General features: G+C 40.7%; 1 protein-coding gene across 1 annotated transcript in view; it reads right to left on the bottom strand.

Annotated features, from left to right (window-relative positions):
• LYST (lysosomal trafficking regulator) overlaps nt 1–23,627 on the bottom strand; it is a 142,307-nt gene that overhangs the window by 108,061 nt on the left and 10,619 nt on the right. Inside the window, exons 3-9 of the mRNA XM_087828900.1 lie at nt 16,862–16,952; nt 12,453–14,526; nt 10,290–11,316; nt 5,877–6,038; nt 3,547–3,703; nt 1,313–1,539; nt 769–835 (exon numbers count right to left, since the gene is read on the bottom strand). Of these exons, the coding sequence (XP_087685026.1) occupies nt 769–835; nt 1,313–1,539; nt 3,547–3,703; nt 5,877–6,038; nt 10,290–11,316; nt 12,453–14,526; nt 16,862–16,952 (3,805 nt within the window). The remainder of the gene's footprint in view (nt 1–768; nt 836–1,312; nt 1,540–3,546; nt 3,704–5,876; nt 6,039–10,289; nt 11,317–12,452; nt 14,527–16,861; nt 16,953–23,627) is intronic.

The following is a 23,627-nucleotide window of genomic DNA, read 5'->3' as shown; positions in this document are numbered from 1 at the left end:
CATTAACCCCTAGGTATGATGCACTGAGAAAGGCACAGCATCGCTGCTGGTATGTCTGCTAAAAATGCCTAACTTGGCCCGACCGGGCGTGGCTCAGCGGTTGAGCGTCGACCTAGGATCCAGGCGATCGGGGTTCGATTCCCGGTCAGGGCACATGCCCGGGTTGGGGGCTGGCAGCCGATCAATGACTCTCTCATCATTGATGTTTCTATCTCTCTCTCCCTCTCCTTTCCTCTCTCTGAAATCAATATATATTTAAAAAAATTTTTTTAAATAAAATAAAAATGCCTAACTTGAACCAATCACCAGGAAGTATCCAACAAATTCAAATCAACATTTCCTGTATGTCAGCTTTAATTCTCCAACCAAAATTTAGGTTTTTCCAACTACAATGTAGGTCTCTGTCTAATATATAAAGTAGAATCATATCATCTGTTTCTCAACTGTCTGTGAAGCACAAAGAAGACAGCACGATCCCACAATCTCTAAAGTAATCCTTCCTGTTCAGTGTTTACACCAAATCATGGTCCTCCTAAGGCCACCTCTGTGTACATGACCCCGAACAACTCAGGTCCTTGCAATCTAGATTTTTTTCTATAAAATCAAGATACTTGTACTATGTCTACTGCACTGGGTGGGTCTGAGGAACAAAAGAGATGATGCATATAAAACTACTTTTGAAACCATGGAGCACTATACTATACTTCATCTTACATCACAACAAAATCATTTCAAAACTATTGTTTAAAACTAACATTTTCAACGCACCTTGAAAATCAGAATCAGCCTGTGTTAAAATACTCAAGAACCCTCCTAAAAGATTTTTCACAGTTCCCTGAAGATTAAAAAACAAAACATAATAAATTAAATTTCTTACCTCATGAAAGCATGAAGCAACTGCAATGTAATAAATGTTTTGGAAGTCTATTTAAAATGACTAAAAAGAAGGCTATGGGTAGTATTATATGCAATTTTTATTTTATGTTTCATACTGCTTTGGCTTTCTAATTTTTTAAAACAATGACCAAGTATTAAAATTAAGTGCAATTTAAAAACTATTACCCATTCTCAGAAATATACCAGGAGTCATTACTGGCCAATGAAATCATTAATTTTTATGCATTTTAGAGAACTATGGAATTAGAAGGCTTTTAGAATACCACTTGTAGCCAAAAAACATGTATATGGTATTAAAAAATATAAGTAGTCATCTCAAATAATTTTCAGACAAGTTGGGTCATAAATAAGGAAATGAGTAACTGGGCATGAGCGGAATAAATATTGGTCTCGTTTAACTAAATACATCTTTTACCTGTTGCAAGAGTAGAAAAATATTCTTTTCTTTCTGCCTGATGATTTTCAAAAAACTCTCAAATACGTGGGTAAGCACATCAAGTTTGGCTTTACTAGTAGAAAGCAAATTCAATTCCAGCATGCAAATCTCAGGATATATTATTTCCCCCTGAGTGAGGTTTTCAAGTAAGTCCTTTGGACTGCTTGACGCAATGAGACCTTCTGCTTCAGATTTTACGTCTCCTCCTGAAAGGGGAAAAGAAACCATTATTTTTACTCCCTGAACACTGACTGAATATTTCAAATCTCATTCATCATTTGAAAGGTGTAGTGGGGAAAGTGCCATTTATAAGATGTTCACAAAACCCTTTCCTACAACCTGACTTTTGATTACAACAAGTATCTTGAATAATCAAGTCTTATGGATATTTCAAAGATAAATGAGCAGCCTCCAAAGTAATTTTGACCTTCAACAGAACTACCAATATTATCAACAGCAACTTCTATAGACATGTGACACAGACTTAACACATTCCTCTGGCACACTGAAAAAAAACACTATCCCAAGCTTTGTGACACCAAACACCTAAATCACAGGGCAGTTATTTGCCTACCCATCTCTCTGAAAATGGTAGGCTTGGCTGTGGGTTGGATAAGTTCTGTACCTTCTCTTCCTCATAAGTGAGAAATAGACAGACACTGTCTCACTATTACATTTTGGGAAATTTAACTTAGATGCTCTTAAAAGAGGCTGCTGTGCTCTTCAACAGTGTTCATATAGTTAAGAATTTTATAAATTTCTACCTAGATCAGAATTCTTTAAATTAAGATCTAGTTAGCAAACTTATAAAAAGGAGGAAATCTGCCATTACAAAATCACGACTGTACTACAATAACACCAACACCATTAAACCAATGTTTTTTCAAAAGCATCTGCTTGAGGGGTTGAGGTGGGGGGAATTAGAGGAAGGTGGTCAACAAGCACAAACTTGCGGTTAGAAGATCAATAAGCACTGGGGATGTCATGTACAGCATGGTGACTGTAGGTAACACTGCTGTGTGACACAGAGGAAGGTTGTTAAGAGAGTAGATCTTAAGAGTTCTCAACACAGGGAGAAACTTTTTTCTCTTTATTGTATCTATATGAGATGATGGATGTTGACTAAACCTATGTGGTAATCATTTCTCAGTATATGTAAATCAAACCATTAAGCTGTATGTCTTAAACTAATGCAGTGATGTATGTCAATCATATCTCAATAAAACTGGAAAAAAATGAAAATAATAAATCAAGTGAGCTATATATATGTGTACACAGGGGGTAGCAAAAATAGCTTTACAGTTGTGAGTATGCAATACAGAGTTTATTCTTGTATTACTTATTTAATTATTACTAATTATTTATTATTATTAACCTACTTTTCCCCACCCCTGTATATACACACACACATATATATATTCTTTCAAATTTGTGGCTGTTTTTTAGTTCTTTTCATTCTCTTTCTGGTAAAAACAAAACAAAACATCTGCCATGGGTCCATCAGGCCCTTTAGGTGGAACATCGAAGTGATTGTTCCCAGTCAATGGACGGGAAGGGAAAACAGACTTGGGAAGCAGGCTACTGCAGGCTTCACGAGGACTCAGTCCTGGACAAAGCCAGCCTACAACAGGATGGGCCTCCCAGAGTCGCCTGGTTCTGATGAATCCACCTTGTCCGTTCCACTCACAGTTTAACCTGAGACACAGGAGGGTGTGCAGTGTGGTTCCACCCCAAGGACAAGCTGGGCGCTTGTCCAAGAGGACACCTATGCTGCAGCACCCTTGGAAAAGGCTGTGAAATGCTCTTCCTCCAATGTTTGTCCGGAGAGATCTTTTTTATTTAGGCCTCAATGTAAACAAATAACATCCTCAGTGAGGCTTCGTCTCTTCACCCAATCGCTACACCTCACCCTGCTTTATATTTTCATACTGTTTGTCTCTGCTACTTATTCTTTTTCACTTGAACATATGTGAAGGCAGGGACTTGCTCTCCCCTGTAATCTTAGGTCAACGTCTGTGATAACAAAATCAACCTCAGTGTTTTCAATTGCAGATACAAGTGCCAGAATTTACTGTGAAGGTCCAATAAAATGATGCCATGCACTTCTTAAATTGTAACGCAATACAAATTCTAAAGCAATATTATTATGAACCATTTTGCTAATTAATAATCTGACTTGCAAACTGATTCACAAGTACTCCATGATGTTTTACCCCCATCCGGGGCTTCGCCGTCCTCAGGACTGCTTTCACTATCTGCTTCATAACCTTCTTCTCCAACCCAAAGTTTAAAACCACAACATGGAGCATCCTCAGCTTCTTCCGAAAACTCTCCAGGTTGGGGTGACAATTCTTCTTCAGGCTGATGACTCTATAAGATCGGTGCAATTAAAAAGCAAAACTTGTAACTTTTGCTCATTTTTAGTAATATAATATTTATTATGCAAATGTTATTTTAAGAACAGATTCAGTAATTTCTTTAAGAAAAAACTTATAAAGTGATATTTACCACTATAAATTATGAAATTCACACAGCAAAATTTTCCAGAATCTCTCAGACAACTTGATTAACACCTCAACAGTGGGTGGGAGTTGTCTCTAACAGATTAAGCTATAGGTCATTTCAAATTTACTGAAAAGTAAGTCTAACAAATTATATTCTAGCTATATAATGGAAATGGCTAAAACCACAATGAGGTGGAAGAATACTTCTTACCACTAAATGCTAGTAAGTACATATTATTTTTACACATTTGTTCATGGAAGATTTTTCCACAGGACTTTTATATGTTTTGTAAATTAGAAACCAGAGAGGACAAAACATTTTCAAAGGGGTAAGTTTTAAGATTTCAGGATGCAACTGTTTGTATACAAGCATCCCGGAAATCGAGAGTTCCAGCATTAACCTCCTGTGTAAAATTCTGCAGCATGAAATTTTCCTTTTCTTACAAAAATCTACAAATATCATCACTTTATTAGAAAATGTTTTCTAATAGTGTGTAAAATTAAAAGTAGCAATGGGGAGTTAAGATGATTGGTTGGTTGGGTACATGCACGGGAGTATGGCATCAGTGAAAAAAAGGTTGAGACTATTCTAAACCCAAAGGACAGGTGGCAATACCAACCTTGACATTTTTCATCCTTGCTTTTGTCACATCTCATCACCAAATTCATTAACTGCTATTTTATACTACATAAATGATAATTTTTTAACCTATGTATTATGCTGCTCCTCAGTTTACTGAGACTGGTCTTGGTTTGTGTTAGAAGGCAGTAATCATGTCTATATCATTCTATACAGCACATTTGGGGGGGTAAAGTGTGCTAATTTCCTATTTAATCTAACAATGAATGGGAGCTGAGGTGAGAGAGATGGTAATAGTAACAATATAAATATATGTGATATATACTTTTATTTAAAACAGTAAAATGAGACAAATTATCATGCTGTTTGTATTGTTTCCATGACGCACCAATTAATATTCAGCTGAACCCACGTTACTTGTATCTTCTCTCTTCGTCTCCATAGCCCTTTGCTTAGCGTGCATCTGCCACGGCCACCTGACTATGGGCTTATCCACTCGCTGAGATCTGGGCAAGCCTTCAGGTTATACTACTTTCCCTGCGGGATCTCAATGCCTTCCAGAACTGTTCTGTGATTGCTCAAACTACACTGATTTATGTCTCAATACTTGTTGACTAGAGTTTTTCATTTGACTTGTGCAACTAAAACACACACACACACTTAAATACTTTCACTTAAAGAAGCTGAGTACTTTATCATTGCAACATTAATAAAAGGTAGAATAAAGTAATTATTTTAACATTTTCCAGTTAACCAGCTGATTCAGTAATATGATGATGGATGGCACTAGTAGCCATTTCAGTCAGTTTTTAAGTTACGACAATCAGTAACAAAAAATATTATGGCAGATCATCAAATGTCACATACATGGACAGACTAAGGAATTAAATGAGAAGTTATATAACCATGAAGAGCAGGTGACAATTAATTGAAGGTAAAAATAAACATTAAAGGGGGAGAAATAAACCAAATATGTATCACAATTTCAGAAAAAAAATTAAAATAGTTCTTTTACAAAAAAACCAACATGAACAACTAAAAACTATAATTTCTATTTTCTATGCAAGTATTAGTCATTTTTAAGTGGAGCGATTTAAAATTAGAGTACAGTATTCTGGAAATACCAGCTGCACTAATGTAGATAAGACACCTGAGTCACCACCATCCCTGAATTATCACTTAATAACTACCAGTTACTGTATGTAAGACATCAAATAAAATAATACATCTGTCTTATGAGAGTGATGCTCAGTAAATTTCCAGACTAGATGAAGAAAGCATGTCACAGCACTCTCCTGTTTGTGTGAGACCAGGCCCTGAGTCAATACTACGAAGCCTGGACAATGGAACTCACCACCTCCTGGCCCATGTGTTCTAACCACATGCACCCATGAAGTCCCACCCCATACTCTTCTTCTGTGGGTCATACCCAGGTCGCACAACTGCATACTATTCATACCTTCTCAGTCAGAGCATCATCATGTTCAAAATCTGCTGAATGATTCCCCAGTGCAACTCGGAGCAGGGCATCGAACAAAGGCTTTGCCAGTTCTGTTTCTACCACCTTTGACCGGGAAAGATGGTCCCTCATTTCAAACAATATATTTTCGACAGACAAATTCTAAGGTAAAATAAAAAGAGACTAAGAATACTAATAAAATGCTTTAAGAAAAAAATGAAACAGTGATAGATGATACATTAATAAGTATAAAGTAAAATTACTGTATGAATACCTAGCCCTTACATAAACATCTACTGTCATGATTAATAACATTTTTATTTATCAAATGCTTTACTTACCTTATCTGGTTTTGAATTTCAATGTATCATAAATTAATTGTATCACAAAAACAGTTAGAGGAAACTTGAGAGTTTTGATTTACAAACGCCTTTAGACTAAGGAGCACTTGCAGTCTCATCCTTCTCTCTCCCCCTCTTCACTCCTGCCCTTGAAGGGCACCTTGGCCCACGTCCTAACATGAGGTGATGAGGCCATGAAGATGGGTAAGAAGCTGATGTCTACCTTAAGAAATTTTCAATCCCATGTGAGACAGAGACACATACAAACAAGATTTGATGATATTTGGAGAGATCCCAGATGGCAGCGGATTGAATGGAAGCTACACTGACACTCTCCCGGGACCAAACTGGAATTACAACTAAAATATAGAAAAACTATCCTGAATAATCAACTGCAACTGAAGACAAGATGGAGAGCACCCTCATGACCAAGGAGGAAAAGTGGAGACCAGATAGAGACTGGTAGGAAGTGCGGAGGCGAGAGGGCTGGCTGGGCTCCCACAGGAGCAGCTGAAGGTCCAGAGGGAGATCTCAGCTGTGGGGTGTCCCACTGAGGACTTTGGCTCTAAACCCCAGGCTGGGCTCCCCAGCCCAGAGCTGAGAGAGGTACCCACATAACATCTGGCTGTGAAAAGCAGCAGGGTTTCTGTCTGCCAAGGAGAGACCACTGGAACTGCAGGCATCCTCTTAAAGGGCCAACTCACAAAGTTTTGTGTGCAGCCACTCACCTTGGGCTCCGGTGGAGGGAGGGCAGAGTGGAGTAGAGCTGTGTGAGGAGAATCCGGGGGAGGGGGCTGGCTGAGTGAAGAGATCTCAGAGGGCACCCATCTGGACCCTAGGTCTGAGTCATTCCCCCATTAGGCAAAGGACTTCTTTCTCAGGCAGACATTTACCTTCCAAGCTGCTTTTGCCTGAGGGGGAAGCAATTGCTCCACCTGCTCAAAAACCTCTGGCCCCGCCCCTATGGAGTTTCTACAGCCTGAGGCTCATTAAGAGACTGAGTAACAGCTCTCTAGGTGCTTTGAGTCTTTGCCTGATTTTCTTCTGGACCCAGGGCTTGGAAAAGCAGACATTGGTGCACGTCTTGGTCCTGTCCAAACACACCCAGCACCAGCAGAGAAAACCAGAAGCTATGGAGCATGGAAAACTTCAAACAGGGTACTCAAGGCCAGTCACAAACAGAGTCTGACATTGGCCTGCATCAGAGACTATCCAAAAGACTAGGAGTCCTAGCAGATCTACCTAATACATAGAAACAAATCCAATCAGGCAGCCAAAATGGGGAGACAAAAATACAAGCCTCAAATGAAAGAACAAAAGAATTCTCCAGAAGAAGAGCTAAACGAAAGGGAGATAAGCAGTCTATCAGATACAGAGTTCAGAATACTGATCATAAGGATACTTAACAGCATGAGAAAAAATATAAAAACTATGAAGGACATTAGGAATGACAGTAAAAATAATAATTAAAAAACAACAACAAACATTGGAAGGAATGAAGAGCAGATTAGGTGAAAATGAGGATCAGATCAGCAAATTAGAAGACAGGGTAGAAAAAAATCACTCAATCAGAGAACCAAAAGAAAAAACAGTTAAAAAACAGGAGGACAGTTTAAGGGAGCTGTGGGACAACATTTAATGTAACAATATTCGCATCATAGGAGTGCCAGAAGGTGTAGCAAGTAAGCAAGGGTTAGAGAACCTGTTTGAAGAAATAATGGCAGAAAACTTCCCTAACCTGGTCAAGGAAAAAGTCACACAAGTTCAGGAGGCACAGAGAGTTCCAAGCAAGAAAAACCCAGAGAGGCATAAGTCTAGACACATCATAATTAAAATGCCAAAAATCCAAGATAAGGAGAGCATCGTCAAGGCAGCAAGAGAAAAGCAATCTGTTACCTACAAAGGAGCTCCCTCCCATAAGGCTGTCAGCTGATTTTTCATCAGAAACACTACAGGCCAGAAGGGAATGGCATGAAATACTCAAGGTAATGCAAAACTAGGATCTGAAACCAAGACTACTCTATCCAGCAAGGCTATCATTCAAAATAGATGGTGAAATAAAGAGCTTCCCAGACAAAAAAAGGGCTAAAGGGGTTTATCACCACCAAACCAGCAATGCAAGAAATGTTAAAGGGACTGCTGTAATAAGAAGTTGAAATAGGGAGAAAGAGAAACATAGGTATAAAGAAATAAAATGGCAATAGATAAGTACCTATCAGTAATAACTTTAAATATAAATGGATTAAATGTCCCAATCAAAAGACATAGGGTATCTGAATGGAGAAGACCCAATATACGCTGTCTAAAAGAAACCCACCTCAGAACAAAAGACTCACATGCTAGGAAAAAAAAATTCTGGAGGACTTTAAAGGAGAGGTGGACAGCAATACAGTCACAGTAAGGGACTTTAACACCCCACTGACATCACTGGATACATCTTCCAGACAAAAAAATCAATAAGGAAATAGTGACTCTAAATGACACACTAGATCAGATGGATTTAATTGACATTTACAGAACATTGCACTCCAAAACTGCAGAATAGATTCTACTCAAGTGCACATGGTACATTCTCAAAGAAAGACCACATGTTAGGACACAAAACAGGTCTCTACAAGTTCAACAAGATTGAAATCATATCAAGCATCTTCTTGGACATTTACATGATGGAATACTATGGAGCTATAAAAAACAAAGGATCTCTTACCCTTTGAGACAGCATGGTGGGACCTGGAGAGTATTATGCTAAGTGAAATAAGCCAGTCAGAAAAAGGCAAGTATCACATGATCTTACTCATATGTGGAATCTAATAAAATACACTGATTAACAAAATAGATTCAGAGACACAGAAGCATGGAACAGACATCTCAGAAGGAAGGCAGGGGTGGGTGGGTGGATGGGGAGAGATTAACATACAAATTTATATGCATATGTGCATAACCCATGACTGCAGACAATAGTGGGGTGAAGGCCTGGAGGGAGGGGTGTAGGGGGGAGGTGATCAATGGGGGGAAAAGGGAGACATTTGTAATACTTTCAACAATAAAGATAAATTGAAAATAAAATAAAAAATTAAAGATATGATGAGTGTTCTAGAGCTATAAACAAAGTTCTCTGAGAACAAAAAGAGAGAAGGTGCCTGAGAGGCCTGTAAAAGGTGTCCCAGAGGAGGGGTTGTATGATATGCACAATGGAGAACTCACAGGAGCAGCAGGCACACAATCAGAGGGAGAGGATATGCCCAGTGGAGGAACATGCACAGAAGCAGAGTAACAACTAAGAATGGCATCTTGAGGAGTGGGCAGCTTGGGGTGGCTGGCTGCACCTGGTGAAGGATGGCAGGAAGTGAGACTCAACAAGGAAGCAGAAGCAAGACTGTGAGGGGCTCTGTGCCTACATTAAGGAGCATGGATTGTAACTGTGAGCAACGTGGGAGCAGCAGGATATTTAGACAGGAGGCACCACGGAGGCAACAGGAGAGCCTGCTGGCTGGTGGAACAGTGAGGGTGGGCTAGTGAGGAAAGAAGGGACCTGCCACACTTGAAGGTTCCCTAGGAGCAGGGAATGCAACTGGGGGTTCCTTTTATGTTGAGAAGTGCTGGCAGGAAAAACCTGTAAGGTGTGAGGGAAGCAGAATGCATCAGGGGAAGAATCTAGGCAAAGAGTAGTTTCAGAATAAAGGTCCAGCCTCTGCCTCACGACAGGGAAAGCTCTGGAGCCTGGACTGCCCCACAGAGCTCATCCCTACTGAGGAGCACCACACCAAGGCTGTGAAGCAAGAACTTTGAACACAACACCATTATTACTCAGCTCCCATTTACTGCATATCTAATGCCTTGTGGGGCTGGTAACTTTGTCACTGTGGTTTTTGCATTACAAACTCAATGTAAGTGTCTCCAGGGCAAGAGGGTCTCTGGTTGTGTCCTCCACAGCACATGCCACTATGGTCCTAAGCACATGGGCGCTTGCTAAAACTTAGAAGCTCGAGAAAACAAAATGACAAAAGTATTATGACAGAACTTTAAAGATACATGTTACACAATAGCCAGACAAAGGACAGTTATTTATTACCTGATCAGGTAGCTCTGACTCCATCCTGTGCTGACTGGCTCTGGTGCTATGAAGACAAATGGCCAGAAGGGCTTCCAGAAGTCGAATGCTCTGAAGAGAGGTCTCACTCCCTCGACTCCTCAGTCCCTCTGCTTCCTCAGGAGCAGCTCCAGCAGCTGGAATGGGATTCTCATTTGTGGATGAAACAGGCTGTGACTCGAATTCACCTGAACTGTCAGCACGCTCCTGTAGCCTGCTGGGTTCTGATGGTGCAGCGGCACCTTTCACAGTCGAAGATGAAGAACCCTCCTTCACAGTGATCTCGGGTTGGGCCATTCTCATGAGATCTTGGTTCTCATTCACACCTGTGTCTCCCTCCTTTTTTCCTTGCTCCTCTTCATGACCTCTGAACAGTCTCTGTATGATCATAAATATTAACTTATGGCACACCCGGAAACCCCCCAGCCTGGAGAGCTGTTTCTGGAAGGCTGGGCTCAACATGTAGATGCAACGACACATGGTCCAAATGTCTGCTGCATGGTGCATGTGCTCGGGGGAAGGCAAGACTAGGCTCTCGAGCGGTACACAGGGCAGCGCATGGTGCAGGGGCTCGCTGGCCGTGCTGTCGTAGCCCGAAGTGTCTTCAGAATCGTTGGCAGGCTCGCCATCTGAGTCAGCCTCTTTACTTACGCACAGGAAGGCCACACACAGGAAGAGGTTGATGGTGTTGAGGTGAGCGTCCTGGTGGACCGACTTCCGTTTCTTGGGGTAGACTTCTCTGAGACTGGCATAGAATTTGCTGAGACTCTGGGGAGACTCTGCAAACCCCTGCTGCTTGTGACAAGAGGTACCTGCATTTAAAGATGACAGCTCCTTCTGTTCACCATCTATCCCATCAGTACCTGGAATCGAATCTTTCTGTTGTTCCCCGAGGCTGATTATCAGAGTTTCAAATGCTTTTAGGGAATGGCCTCGAATACCATCTAAGTAATTTAGCTCAATTATATGATTTACTCCATTACAACTTAAAAACAAATCTCTTATTACCCTGTGAGGGGAAAAAAAAACATACAAGAGGTTTTACATATAGAAAGGTCATTTACAAATAGGTGCGTATACTATTTAAACATGTCACTGCTACAGGTGACCACTTAATTTAACTAATCAATCATCTGGCTTAAGTCCTTAATTAGATGTGACCAGGATCTCAAGGTACCTTCTGACCTTCACATCCTCCAAATACTGCGTGTATGACTTTAGCATCTAAACAGAATGGTTACATGTGTCCCAGGTTAAACGGAGCAATTCAGGGAAGAACACTTTTCTCCAAATAACAGACTCTATATAAATTCTAACTGCCACGAGCACCACCACTCTTCAGATGGACACTCGGAAAGCAGGCAAGCATTGGTGTGTCTTTTTGTTCATCTGCCTGCTGGCTCTCTAAGGGCTTTTTGCTTGTTTTAAATTTGCACCTCAAGAAGGGAGAGGGCCCAAGTACAGATCTGAGGATGTTCAGCTCTGTCTCAGGTGAGATTCGGGGGTCTAAATCACCGGAATCCTGGTAATAACTTTAACATAAATCAGTCAGCAAAGACCCAGGTTGTCCACAAATATGCCAATTGAGTTACAAACTTTCAAATCAGTCAGTTCTATTGAAACAATGTCAGAATGTCAGGAACTTTTAAAGATGTAAAGATAATGATAATAATAATAATCTCCTTAATTCTACTGCCTTGATAAATTTTATTTTATGTACATGCATCTTTTACACAGTGGTAAATAAGTTGCCGACATTTTGAGTTTTGTATATCTTATCAACAAAATAGTATAAGTATTTTCTCATGTCCCAATGTGATCTTTGTAACCATTATTTTTAATGGTTAATTATATTCCATCAAGTAAATATAAAACAATTAATTTAACCTTGCCTCTGCTACTGGATATCTGTCGTGTCTATGTGCTCTCAGAAATATATTTAAAACTTTACTCCTTTTTTCCACCAAGAAATTAAAATCAATGGCTCTGTCCTCTCCTTTATAACCACCCAGTAAAAATAAATAAATGTAAAAAAAATATGAGATACAGGATAGGAACTTTGTTGTTAAGCTATGAAAGAATAAAGGGTACAGATATTCAAAAACATACAATAAGGAAAATATCTACACACGTGTGCATACAAACCTTGATTTAAGCAGGGCAGGCAGCGTTTTTAAATAAACCTGAAGCACTTCCTGAGGCAAACACTGGCTCTGATGGCCACACACATGAGCCTGAGGTGAAGTGTAGCTAAGGTGCTGGCAATGACGGGCTAGCTCAACTCCTCTTTGGAGCACAGGATTAAATATATAATTATACAATTTCCACCGAACAACCACATTGCCTTTCTGCATTAAATTGCAAATGTGGTTTGCAATCTGCACACTATGTAATCTGTCCTCTTCAAAAACAAAATTCTGATACGCCTCTAAGGCATCCCATCTCCACAAGAAGTCCTCAGACCCACTGCTGGGCAGGATCCCTTGACACCTGTAAGGACTGGACAGGCCCGAGGAAGGCTCCTCATCGTGTGAGGTCCCCTGCAGTGTTTCTTCTAGTTGGGCTAGTTGATCAGAGTCAACGGTACAAATATTGCAAGCTGCTTTTTTAATTTTTTGTGGCATCTCAGCACCTCCTAGCTGATCCAAAATAAGTCTGCTAAGGATATTCAATACATGCTGCTGAACGTTTTTCAGTGCTGGCAGTTTAAAAGCATGGAGCAAAGGGACGATGACAGACTTGGGGTCCATACAGCAGCACAGCCCCACTTCCTGGACTCCTGACAGGACCTGCATGCACGTGCTGCCCAGGGAGGCCTGCTGCAGCAGGCGCAGACACTGGTGCGCACACACGGCCAGGCAGCAGCAGCGCTCTGGGTAGCAAACAGCGCCGTCCGCAGTCTCCTCAAATGGGTTTCTGGAAACCTGGTTTTTAAATGCCGAAACCAGGAGACCTGAGAGGTCTCTGTGGTGATGCATGAAGTGGGAATATTCACACCGCCGGTGCCTCTTCCTTGTGCACATGGAATGATGAAGCTGCTCCGACTTCACTTTTTTGACAGTGCTCATTATCCCCATCACACTTTTTATTAGGGCTTTCAGATGTCCTGAGGCCTCAGCGGGAACGCCACCTCTTAAAATCAGCCACTCCATTTGAAGAACTGCTGTTTCAAACAAATTAAATCCATGATGCTGAATGAATTCCTGAACCAAATCCATGGCCTGACTGAAGAAGAAGGGGTTGGCAGCTGCACTCTGAAGACAGCAGATGAGGATCTGTAGCACTCCTTCCAGAAGCTCAGGCAAAAGAAGGGCTCGATGGCGATACTTTGCAAACACAAAACCCTCCCGAACCTCCTGCAGTGTCTTCTTTTGTCTTGGTGCAAAAGGGTCAGGCTGCTTTTCTAGGCAAGTTCTAATTTTTAAAGCTGCTCTAAGCAATTCAGTTAAATTTTTTTTAAGACTTTCTGGCATCATCTCTGCAGTACTAACATCTACTGACATAAGATGCAACACTGTTCGAAAAAGCATCCGTTGGATCAAGGCCACTGGTTCTTCAGTCCAACCTGCAGAAACCATTTGACTCTCCAAGTTGTCGCTGAGATTACAGCAGTCCCCAAAGCCTGCGAGGAACTCAGTCAGCGTGGGCACTACACTGGCCGCCAGAGCAGAATTATGATTCAGGGTAATGTCGAACTTACAAACTTTCTCTAATAAAGATAACAAAACATGACATAAGTCAAATGGAGAATTGTTCATGTGACTGATGATAGACAAGGCAGCTGGCTCACTTAAAATGTCGGTGTTTGCCTCCTGTCTTGGCGTAATCTCTTGGAAACTTTCCAGAGCCATGGTATCAGGAGGAGTCTGTTCTTTGGTTGACAGGTCAGGCTGAGCTGTAAGCTCGTCTTCTTTAGAAGACTGTGTTACAAAAGGCTGCAGCTGATGGGGCTGCCTGTGCTTGCTCACTGCTGTCCTTCGGTTGTCTGAATCGGCCTCCGAGTCGGAGGTAGAGAGCTGTGTCTTTCTTGCATCTCTTACAGAATAGCGGTGGGTGGTTTTATGCTGTCGTCTGCTTTTTCGAAAAACATTCACTTTTGCAGAAACATGACCTGATGGAGAACTTTCTTCTAAATATAATTTTTCCTGAGTAGATCTTTGTGAACTTGAGTTCTTTCCTTTGGCTGGGATTATATCAGCCGAGAACGGTAGATTAAAATCTAAGGAAACAAAAAAGGAAATTTTGGAATGTCTTAATGTTTTTAAACTCAATTTGTATTTAGCACTCAATTTGTATTTGTATTTTAGGAGTTTAACCTCAGTTTTGTTTTGTTTTTTCCACTGGGCTGATTTCCCTTAGCTACTGTTTTGTCTCTGGGTTGCTTCCCCCCACACTTACCTTTCTCATAAGTACTAGGTGGTATTAGTTCAAAGGATAGGAATTGATTTGGAAACAACAAAGGAGAACAGAATTAGAAAAATGGATCTAATTTAAAACCATATATTGCACTCTCATGTTAACATAAGAAACTGGGTGATACAGTACTACTGTTCACACTATTTACAAACCTCTTCCAATAGTGCCGTCAATTAAGATACAGGGGTATATTATATTCTCAAAAACAGTATTTAGGTTATAGCCCTGATATAATTTAAGAACTTTAAGATTTTCAAAAATTATTTCAAAATTGTACAGTAAACACCAAATATTCTGTAATACTGAAGTTAAAAGAGATCGTCACTCAAAACACTTCCCGAGCGTGCCATCACTGAGTGAGGCCCAGGTGCGGGCATCACTGTTTCACCCCAGTGCCTGGGATGCAGGGCTCAGCACTCAACACCTATGTCTTGGGAGAAATAAATAAATCCTCCTTAAAAATTAAAAGATCATAAAGTATTACATGCTTTGCGATAGCAAGTAATACAACCTACATAAAAAATACAGCTGCAATTCAGAATGAATAAACACAAACCTGTAAGTAAAAGATCTGTGCCTTAATTAGGGGGGATAAAAAGAAGGGCAAATTCTACCTGTGCAAAAGACGTCCCCACAAGAACAATAATCGGTTATCTTAGGTGACTAACAGCTTGTGACTTCTGCAGATTTAGAAGAAAACAAGAGAGCTGGCAAATCAACAAGCAGCAGGATCACGGTACTACAAGACCTCAGATGACTCCCTGACCAGAGGGCTCTGTCTCAGAATGCGTTCAAGATGCCATGTGGGGTTAAAATATAACACAGAAGAAAAATCTGAGATCTTTAAACATCTTACAATTCACATATCCCAGAAATGGTCAGGGGAAAAACTGTTAATCCCTTCACTGAAACATTTAAACTGAGTTTCATATACTTAATGTGATAAGTATATATACACAGGGGATCCCAAAAAATGTATACACACTTAAGAGCGGATAGCTCAATTTTGAAAATGAAATGTATTTTAATAAATACTGCTTTTATAATTATTTGAAGTGTGTGTACACATTTTTGGGGACACCCTGTGTGTGTGTACTCTTTAGTCTTTTCAAAATCAGAAATTAAAAATATATATTAACCTTAAGTGGAGTAACTGACTTGAAACAAAATATTACTTCAAATTTATCCTTTGAGCCCTGGCTGGCTTGGCTCAGTGGTTAGACCATCAGCCTATGGACTGAAGGGTCCCCAGTTCAATTCCAGCCAAGGGCACACACCTCAGCTGCCAGCTCAATCCCCTGCAGGGTACCAGCGAAGGCAACCAATTGATGTCTCTCTCTCACATCGATGTTTCTTTCTTCTCTCTCTCTCGCTTTCTCTCTCTCCCCCCCACCCCTTCCACTCTCTCTGAAAAGCAATGGAAAAAAATATCCTCAGGTGAGGATTAAAAAAAATTATCCTTTGAAAACCACATTAGAAAACTCAAGTACAGAAGTCAGACCGAGCGTGGTGAGAGAAAGCAGTCTCAAACTGAGCAAAGGCACTCTCTTTTCTCCTTCAAGCTTTCCACTACCCACATCAGATGCCGTGCTGCCTGCATCTCCTGCTTCTGCTTCTTCACACACTTCCCATTACTGTTACAGTCGAGTAAGCCCCTAAGAGCCACCACGGCTTTTTGTGTTACTAGAAAAAATAAAATTGTGCTTACCTAGAGAATTTTTCATATTAAGTATCAAACTAATATATACTGTTCTGAATTTGAACTGTATCAACAAATAAGGGAAATGTAACTTTTTTAGTGTAAACATAACTTTAAAAAATTTGTGTTAAATTTTCATTTTTCAATTACAGTTGACATTCAGTATTAATTTATGTTAGTTTCAGGTGTACAGCATAGTGGTTAGATAATCATATACTTTACAAAGTGATGCCTCCAATATTTCAAGTACCCACCTGGCCCCATACCTAGTTATTACAATATTACTGACTATATTCCCTGTGCTGTAACTTACATCCCTGTGACTCTTCTGTTATTACCAATTTGTACAGAAGCAACTTTTCAGTGGAACATTTTTCCCAGTGGAATTTTGATAACACAGTGAGTGATATGATTAAGGTAGTACCCAAAGGAAACGTACCTGTTGCCTTTTCTTCCTGAACAGGTATCTTCCACACCAACGGAAGGAGTGAGAGGAGGAGAGTAAGGAGCTCCTCTCTACATGTCAGTGCCTGTGTTAGAGATAAAAGAGCCCTTCATGTTCTGAGGTCAAGAGGCTCATTGATTCCTAATACCCTGTCTTAAACTTAACCAAAAAATCCTTTTCTTTGAGAAGCTAAGAAACAAATTAACCTATCTCAAAATCCAACTAAAGCTGTGATACTTTTCAATTTATAAACCTTTCCAGTGACAGAAGAATGTAAGAGTGTCTGACGGTATTTAGCACATTCTTGCTGATTTTTAAAACTAGATGTCATAGCACCAAGCACATTGCAAGAATACCTCACCTACAAGAAAAAAATTTGCCAGGTGAAAATGAAAAGTTCAGTCCTATTAATTAGCAAACCAATAATATAAAGTTATTAGAAAAACATCTTCATGCAGTTAAATGTAAGATTCAGGGAACACATTTTTTAAAAGAGAAGCAGACATTAATAAATAATATATAAAAAGAAAGACTCATTAGTGAAGGAAATGGGGTGTTTACTGATGGCACACTATGCCCACAGCACTTACTGTCTTACCCTTTCTGGAGGAGATGGTCCAAGCCCTGGAGAAGGTCCCCTCACTTAGTCCATAAGATACATACACACAAAGTTAAAGAACAGAAGGCATGTGGCATGAGTAAACACTCAGGTGTGGTACAGGTGTTCAGTTTAGGAGCGCACAGAAAGGAGAGATCATGTCAGTCAGAAGTGTGGACTGGAGTTGGGACACCTGGGACATGGCAGGCAAGGAATTAATGACAAGTCAAGTTTAAATTCCTCACATCAGTGAGTGGGTGAGGGTGATACCGTCGGATCTGCAGGTTAGAAAGACCACTCTGGTCACTATACAGAGGACAGAATTGGGGTGGGGGCTGACCAGTGTTAGAGGCAGGGCAACCAATGCAGATGACAGAGGACCTGAAGTGCTCTGACAGTAAGACTGTGAGGGAGACATACTGTTTGAATAGCTGTAAGGGGGAACGGAAATGACTGCTGTTGATTACCTATGGTTATAAGGGAGAAACAAAAGATCTAAAAGAAACTCAAAGGTTTCTGGTTTAGGCCACTAGGTGACTGAAAATGTACTCACCAAGACAGGCAATTTAGGAGTGGTATTAGGTTGGGGGAAAATGATGGAGGCACTCTTTAGACGTGTTGAGTTTGAGATATCCAAATAGACAGCTTTTTAGTCAACAGTTAGATGTATAGACAGGAGCTTAAGAAAAAGACACCAAGCAAATAAAAGGAGCTGGGAGTCACTGGTGCAGAAGTCAAGGCTATACAAGAGATTTCCTAGGGAGAGTACACAGGATGTCGAGGAGAGTGGCGGGAATGACGCTCTCAAGAACAATGTTTAGGCAATGATGGGAGGCTGTGGTAAGGACAAGCCTGCAAAGGAGCCTGGGCAGTAGCTCCCAAAGCAGAAGCGGAGCAGAGAGATTGGGGGGGGGGGGCGCTTTAGGAAAGGGGGAGCCCACCGGGTCAGGAGCTGTTGTTCTTCAGTGTGTAAGATAATGGTGACAGCATTCACACCCAGAGGTCACTGGTGACCTGAACAAGTGCAGTTTTAATGGAATGACTGGGTACAAGTCCAACAGTCAGAGGGAAGGAGAAAGCAGACAAAGCATTCGGACTATTCCTAATCGAGTCCTGGTTATGAAAAGGTTCAAAATTCTTCAAAAGTAAAATCTACACTCCTTTTTGGGCTTAGGAGACCGTTTGTGACCTGATTCCCAGTGACTCGTCCAGTTTCAGCTCCACCACCACACCCAACCCCTTCCACAGGTCCAGCTACCAAGGGTCTCCTGACCCCCACTGCTTTCTGCATCCCCTGCACCTTCCTCACACGCACCGCTCTTGCAATCTTCCTCTCACTACCCTCCCAGCTGCTAAACTCCAACTCACCCTCTAGTTCTCAGTTCCTCACACCCCCTTGATGAAGTTTGGTTTCATGTCTCTACTTTACCTCCAGCAGAGCAAGCAGCGTGCTGAATGGCTGATGTCTGCACCCATTCCCTCCTTCATTCTAACACCTAGTGACAGCCCACTATGTGCCAGACACTTTGGACACAGCAGTGAGCAAGAAAGACAATGTTCACCTCACAAAGCTGACGCTCTCATAGGGGAGACACAGACACTGGGCACTAATAAGACATTTTCAAATAGAATGAAGACAGTTAAAGAGGGGAGGGATGACAGTGACGATGACAAGGGGGACATTTACAGCTACTCAGGATGGGCCACTAGAGTAGATACTTAACAGACAAGAAGGAGGAATCCATGCAAAGATGTGGCAGAAAAGGGCTCCTGGGAAGTACATACAGGGCTGGGAAAGGGAGAGTTCTGGGCGCTAAGGCCGGGGGATGTAGACCAGCGAGACAGGCAGTGCCAGACCTAATGCGGCCTCGCAAGCCATGCGCAGGAGTTTGAATTTACCTCCAGATATGATGGGAAGCTTCTCAAACACACTTCCCTCAGAGCCAGACTCCAGGGTGCAGCCCTAGTCCTTAGAAATCCCCTCTGCCATGCAATGCCTAGTACACAGGTGGATTTTTATAAACATTATCTACATGAAAGACTTTAAATTCTGGATTCAAAGTAAAAATTGTGTCATAGGGACCCATTTCCATGTTCTTTACTTCAAAATTAACAAGTCTAAAGATGTCTGGATAACACTTCCACGCATAGCTCAGACTCACTATGTACCTCAACATTTTAAAGGTGCCAGCAAAATGTATATGGTCTTAAAAATCCAATGTTGGTCAGGCTATTCCTGTCAAGTCCTCCTAATTGAGTCCCTTAGCAGATGAGCTCGTAACATTCCAATGGAGTGTGCGGAAACCTCAAGGGCATGTGAAGAGCTTGGGACGTGCTGTCCTTGAACTGAGCCCCGGTCCCAACAGTACACAGGCAAACCATCACTGCTCCGTGAACAGGCATGCCAGCCTCTTGGCCTCTGCAGGACACGTGGTCTGGAACTTCTCTTGCTCCTTCCCACACAGCTATGGCTCGCTGGCTTCAAGGCCCAGCGCCAGCAACACTGCCCCATGAAGCCTTTCTTCCCACCCTGACCCCATTACTGTCCTCCCTGCTCGGGACATCATGCCCGTGGCCCCCATTCCGCCAAGTGGACTAGCTCTTGGAAACCAAAAGAATGACAGGGAAGCCAGTGCGGGTGTTTGTTTTTTGCCACCTCTACTGTAACTGCTGACCTGAAGACACTGTCACCTCCCTGTTGCCTGCTACCACAGTAGGGTACAATTCTTTTTTTTAATTTTAATCCTCACTCGAGGGTATTTTTTTCCATTGCTTTTTAGAGAGAGTGGAAGGGGGAGAGAGAGAGAGAGAAACATCGATGTGAGAGACACATCGATTGGTTGCCTCCTGCTCATGTGCTGACCAGGGCTGGGGATTGAGCCTACAACTGAAGGAGGTGCCCTGGGCTGGAATCGAACCTGGGACCCTTCAGTCCACGGGCAGACACTCTAACCACTGGGCCAAACAGGCCACGGCAGGGGCACAATTCTTGACTTCACACCACCACAATCATGTCTAACAAAATTCACCATTGGGGTGCTCTTGCTAACCCTCCAGACCTATTACTTTTTTAGGTATTGACATTCCCAGAGGTATTTATCCTTTCCAGTCCTAAAGAAACCACATATGTAATTCTATCCTTTCGCAAGTCATAAAATCTTTTCCTCTTATTTGTGGGCACCCTGGCAAACCAGAACTTGCAGCCCTCTGTTTCAAACCAAGTAGCATCCAAAGGAATACTACAGTATCCAGAGGAATGGCTGCTATCTCACACCATCCAAGTGGAAAGTTCTCTACGTGCCATAATAGGAAATATGTGCCATGAACAGATCCTGTCCCTGGCTATTCCAAGATATTCAACCTATAGAAATCACACCACTCCTCATTTAATACTTACCCCTGTCTCCCCTATGCAGGGAAAATGACATGTCATACCTTTCTAAATTCTCACAGCAATAACAAACCAGTAAAAGTAGTTTCATTTGGCTGGCAATTTTTCAGTTCAACTCAAGAAACATATTTTACCTACCTGCCAGTTGTAAGGCACTGTCCCTTTTGAAACTCTATTGTTTAGACTGGATTTTATATTCATTGCCTATCCTAGCCATCCAAGAGGTGACGGCACAATGAGAAAGGGCAAGTGAGTTGGAAGAAGAGCTGAGATTCCAAACTAGACCGATATCTCTGAGGCTGCAAGGGCAGGTGGGCACCAGAGCAATGGGGTTCAAGGACCTCAGGATGACATGCCAAGCAACTCGGACTGTATACAGAATGTGATGGAAAACTGCTTAAGTTATCTTAATTGGTATTAGTGGTATTTAAATCAGCATTTTGACATTTTAATTTAATGTTCCAGGCATAAGCAGAAATAAGTATATTATTTAAGTCCTTTATTTCTTTTATTAGAATTTTATAATTATTTCTAGTATATGTGTCTATACATACATATATGAACATGTCTTCATTAGTACTATAAATAGTATCTTTTTTATTTTCTAGCTGTAGAGGTATGGCTAAGGAAAATAATATGTTTGTCTTATATCCATAACTTTGCTGAATTGTTTTCTGGATGATCTTCTGGATTTTTCTATACACATCACTTTAAAAATAGTATTTTTGTTTTTCTACCATCCTCACATTTGGCTGTCCCTGCTTTCATGTCCACTTTATTACTGCATGTTTTTAAAACATGCTATCAAACAGTAATAGTTATTCTTATACTGGTTCTATTGTAAAGCTTATTAAAAATATTACCAGTTTTTACAGCATTGAGAATATAGTAATACTAATGTAATAACTATGTATGGTGCCAAGTGGGTACTAGACTTATTGGGTGAATGACTAAGATATGTATCAGATAAATCACTATGCTGTACACCTGACACTAATATAATATTGAATGTCAACTGTAATTGAAAAATAAAAAATAATTTAAAACATATTATTGGTTTTGCTATTCTTTGTATATGAAAGACTATTATTAATTTATTTTTAGAGCTTTTGTTAAAAATAGATGAATTTTGTTGAATGTTTTTGAGGTCTCAGAATAGTTATATGTACTGTTTTTTCCGCTGATGTCAAACTTTATGTAATAGTGTTTCTTGAATTAGACCATGGGTTGCAAATTTTGTTTGTAAAGGCCCAGATAGTAAATATTTTAGGCTTTGTGAGTCATATATGTTCTCTGTCACATATTCTTCTGTTTCTTTTAATAGCCCTTTAAAAATACAAAAACTATTCTTAGCCTGTGGGCTGTCCAAAAACATCACTGGCAGCAATATTTGGCCTACAGGCCACAGGATGCCTCCTCCACTCCCAGCAAAAAAAATGTTTATTATTAACTGGCTATAATACTCTTTGTTAAGACTCCATAAAGATTTGTCAGCTAGGCAAAAGTACTACTAAGAATCTTGAGGGCGTTGTTTGTCGACACAGTTTTACAAACCCAAAGTAGAGAGAGGTCTGTCTCAAAAACAATTACAGCCCTGGCCAGGTGGCTTGGCTGGTTGGAGCATCATCCTGCACACCAAAAAGGCTGTGGGTTCAATTACCATTCAGGGCACATACCTAGGTTTCAGGTTTGATCCCCAGTCATGGCATGTATGGGAGGCTATCAATTGATGTTTCTCTCTCCCTTTCTCTCTCAAAAATCAATAAACATATCCTCCGGTGAGGATTAAAAACACACACAATTATAGATGTGGCTTGGGGCATGGAGTGAACTCCATTAACATAAGAGCAAACCCACATTTTAAAATAAAGTTGTAGCCTGGCCGGGAGTGGCTCAGTGGTTGAGCGTCGACCTAGGATCCAGGCAATCGGGGTTCGATTCCCGGTCAGGGCACGTGCCCGGGTTGTGGGTTCGATCCCCAGTCGGGGGCGTGCAGGAGGTGGCCGATCAATGACTCTCTCATCATTGATGTTTCTGCCTCTCTCTCTCCCTCTTCCTTCCTCTCTCTGAAATCAATAAAGATATATTTTAAATAAATAAATAAATAAAGTTGTATTATTAAATAATACTAACAGCTTGGACTAAAAGGGGCAGAGACAGTTCAAAATGAATAGTGTGAAGTATGCAAATCATATACAAATAAACTTTTAAAAGTACTATTTATAACACATGGTGTGCATGTATTAGTTCAGTTTTAGTATATTTTGTTGGTAACAAATCATTGCAATTTTCTACTCATATCAGAATTAAGCTATATATATTCATAATCAGGGTATGGAAGAAATCAGAAACTATTATAATCAAATATTACATGGAAACATAATTTTTATGTTAAAAGAGATCTTTTAAGTCATCCAATTCTATGTACTTATGTTACTGATGAGGATACTGAGATCTGGAGCAATTAAATATTAACTAAAGTCATCTATCTATTTGATACTGGTGCCAAGATTAAAATCAAGGATAACTGTTTCTTTTTAGGCTGGGCAAAGTTTCTTTCAAAAAACTCGTACAGGTCTGAGTATAAACTTCAACTTGGACATCTTTAACCATTAAAAAGAATATGGTTTTTATTATTTAAGCAGAGTATTTTTTCCTAAGAATAAACAGATTAGTATGTCTGTGTATAATAAATCATGACCAAATGGGGTTCAACATTTAGAAAGCATCAATGTAATTCACCCACATTAATAGAATAAAAAGGGAAAAGA

The sequence above is a fragment of the Miniopterus natalensis genome, chromosome 21 (assembly GCF_054644295.1).
Source record: "Miniopterus natalensis isolate mMinNat1 chromosome 21, mMinNat1.hap1, whole genome shotgun sequence".
NCBI classification, from domain to species: Eukaryota; Metazoa; Chordata; class Mammalia; order Chiroptera; family Miniopteridae; genus Miniopterus; species Miniopterus natalensis.
This window is presented reverse-complemented; position numbering and strand designations above follow the sequence as displayed.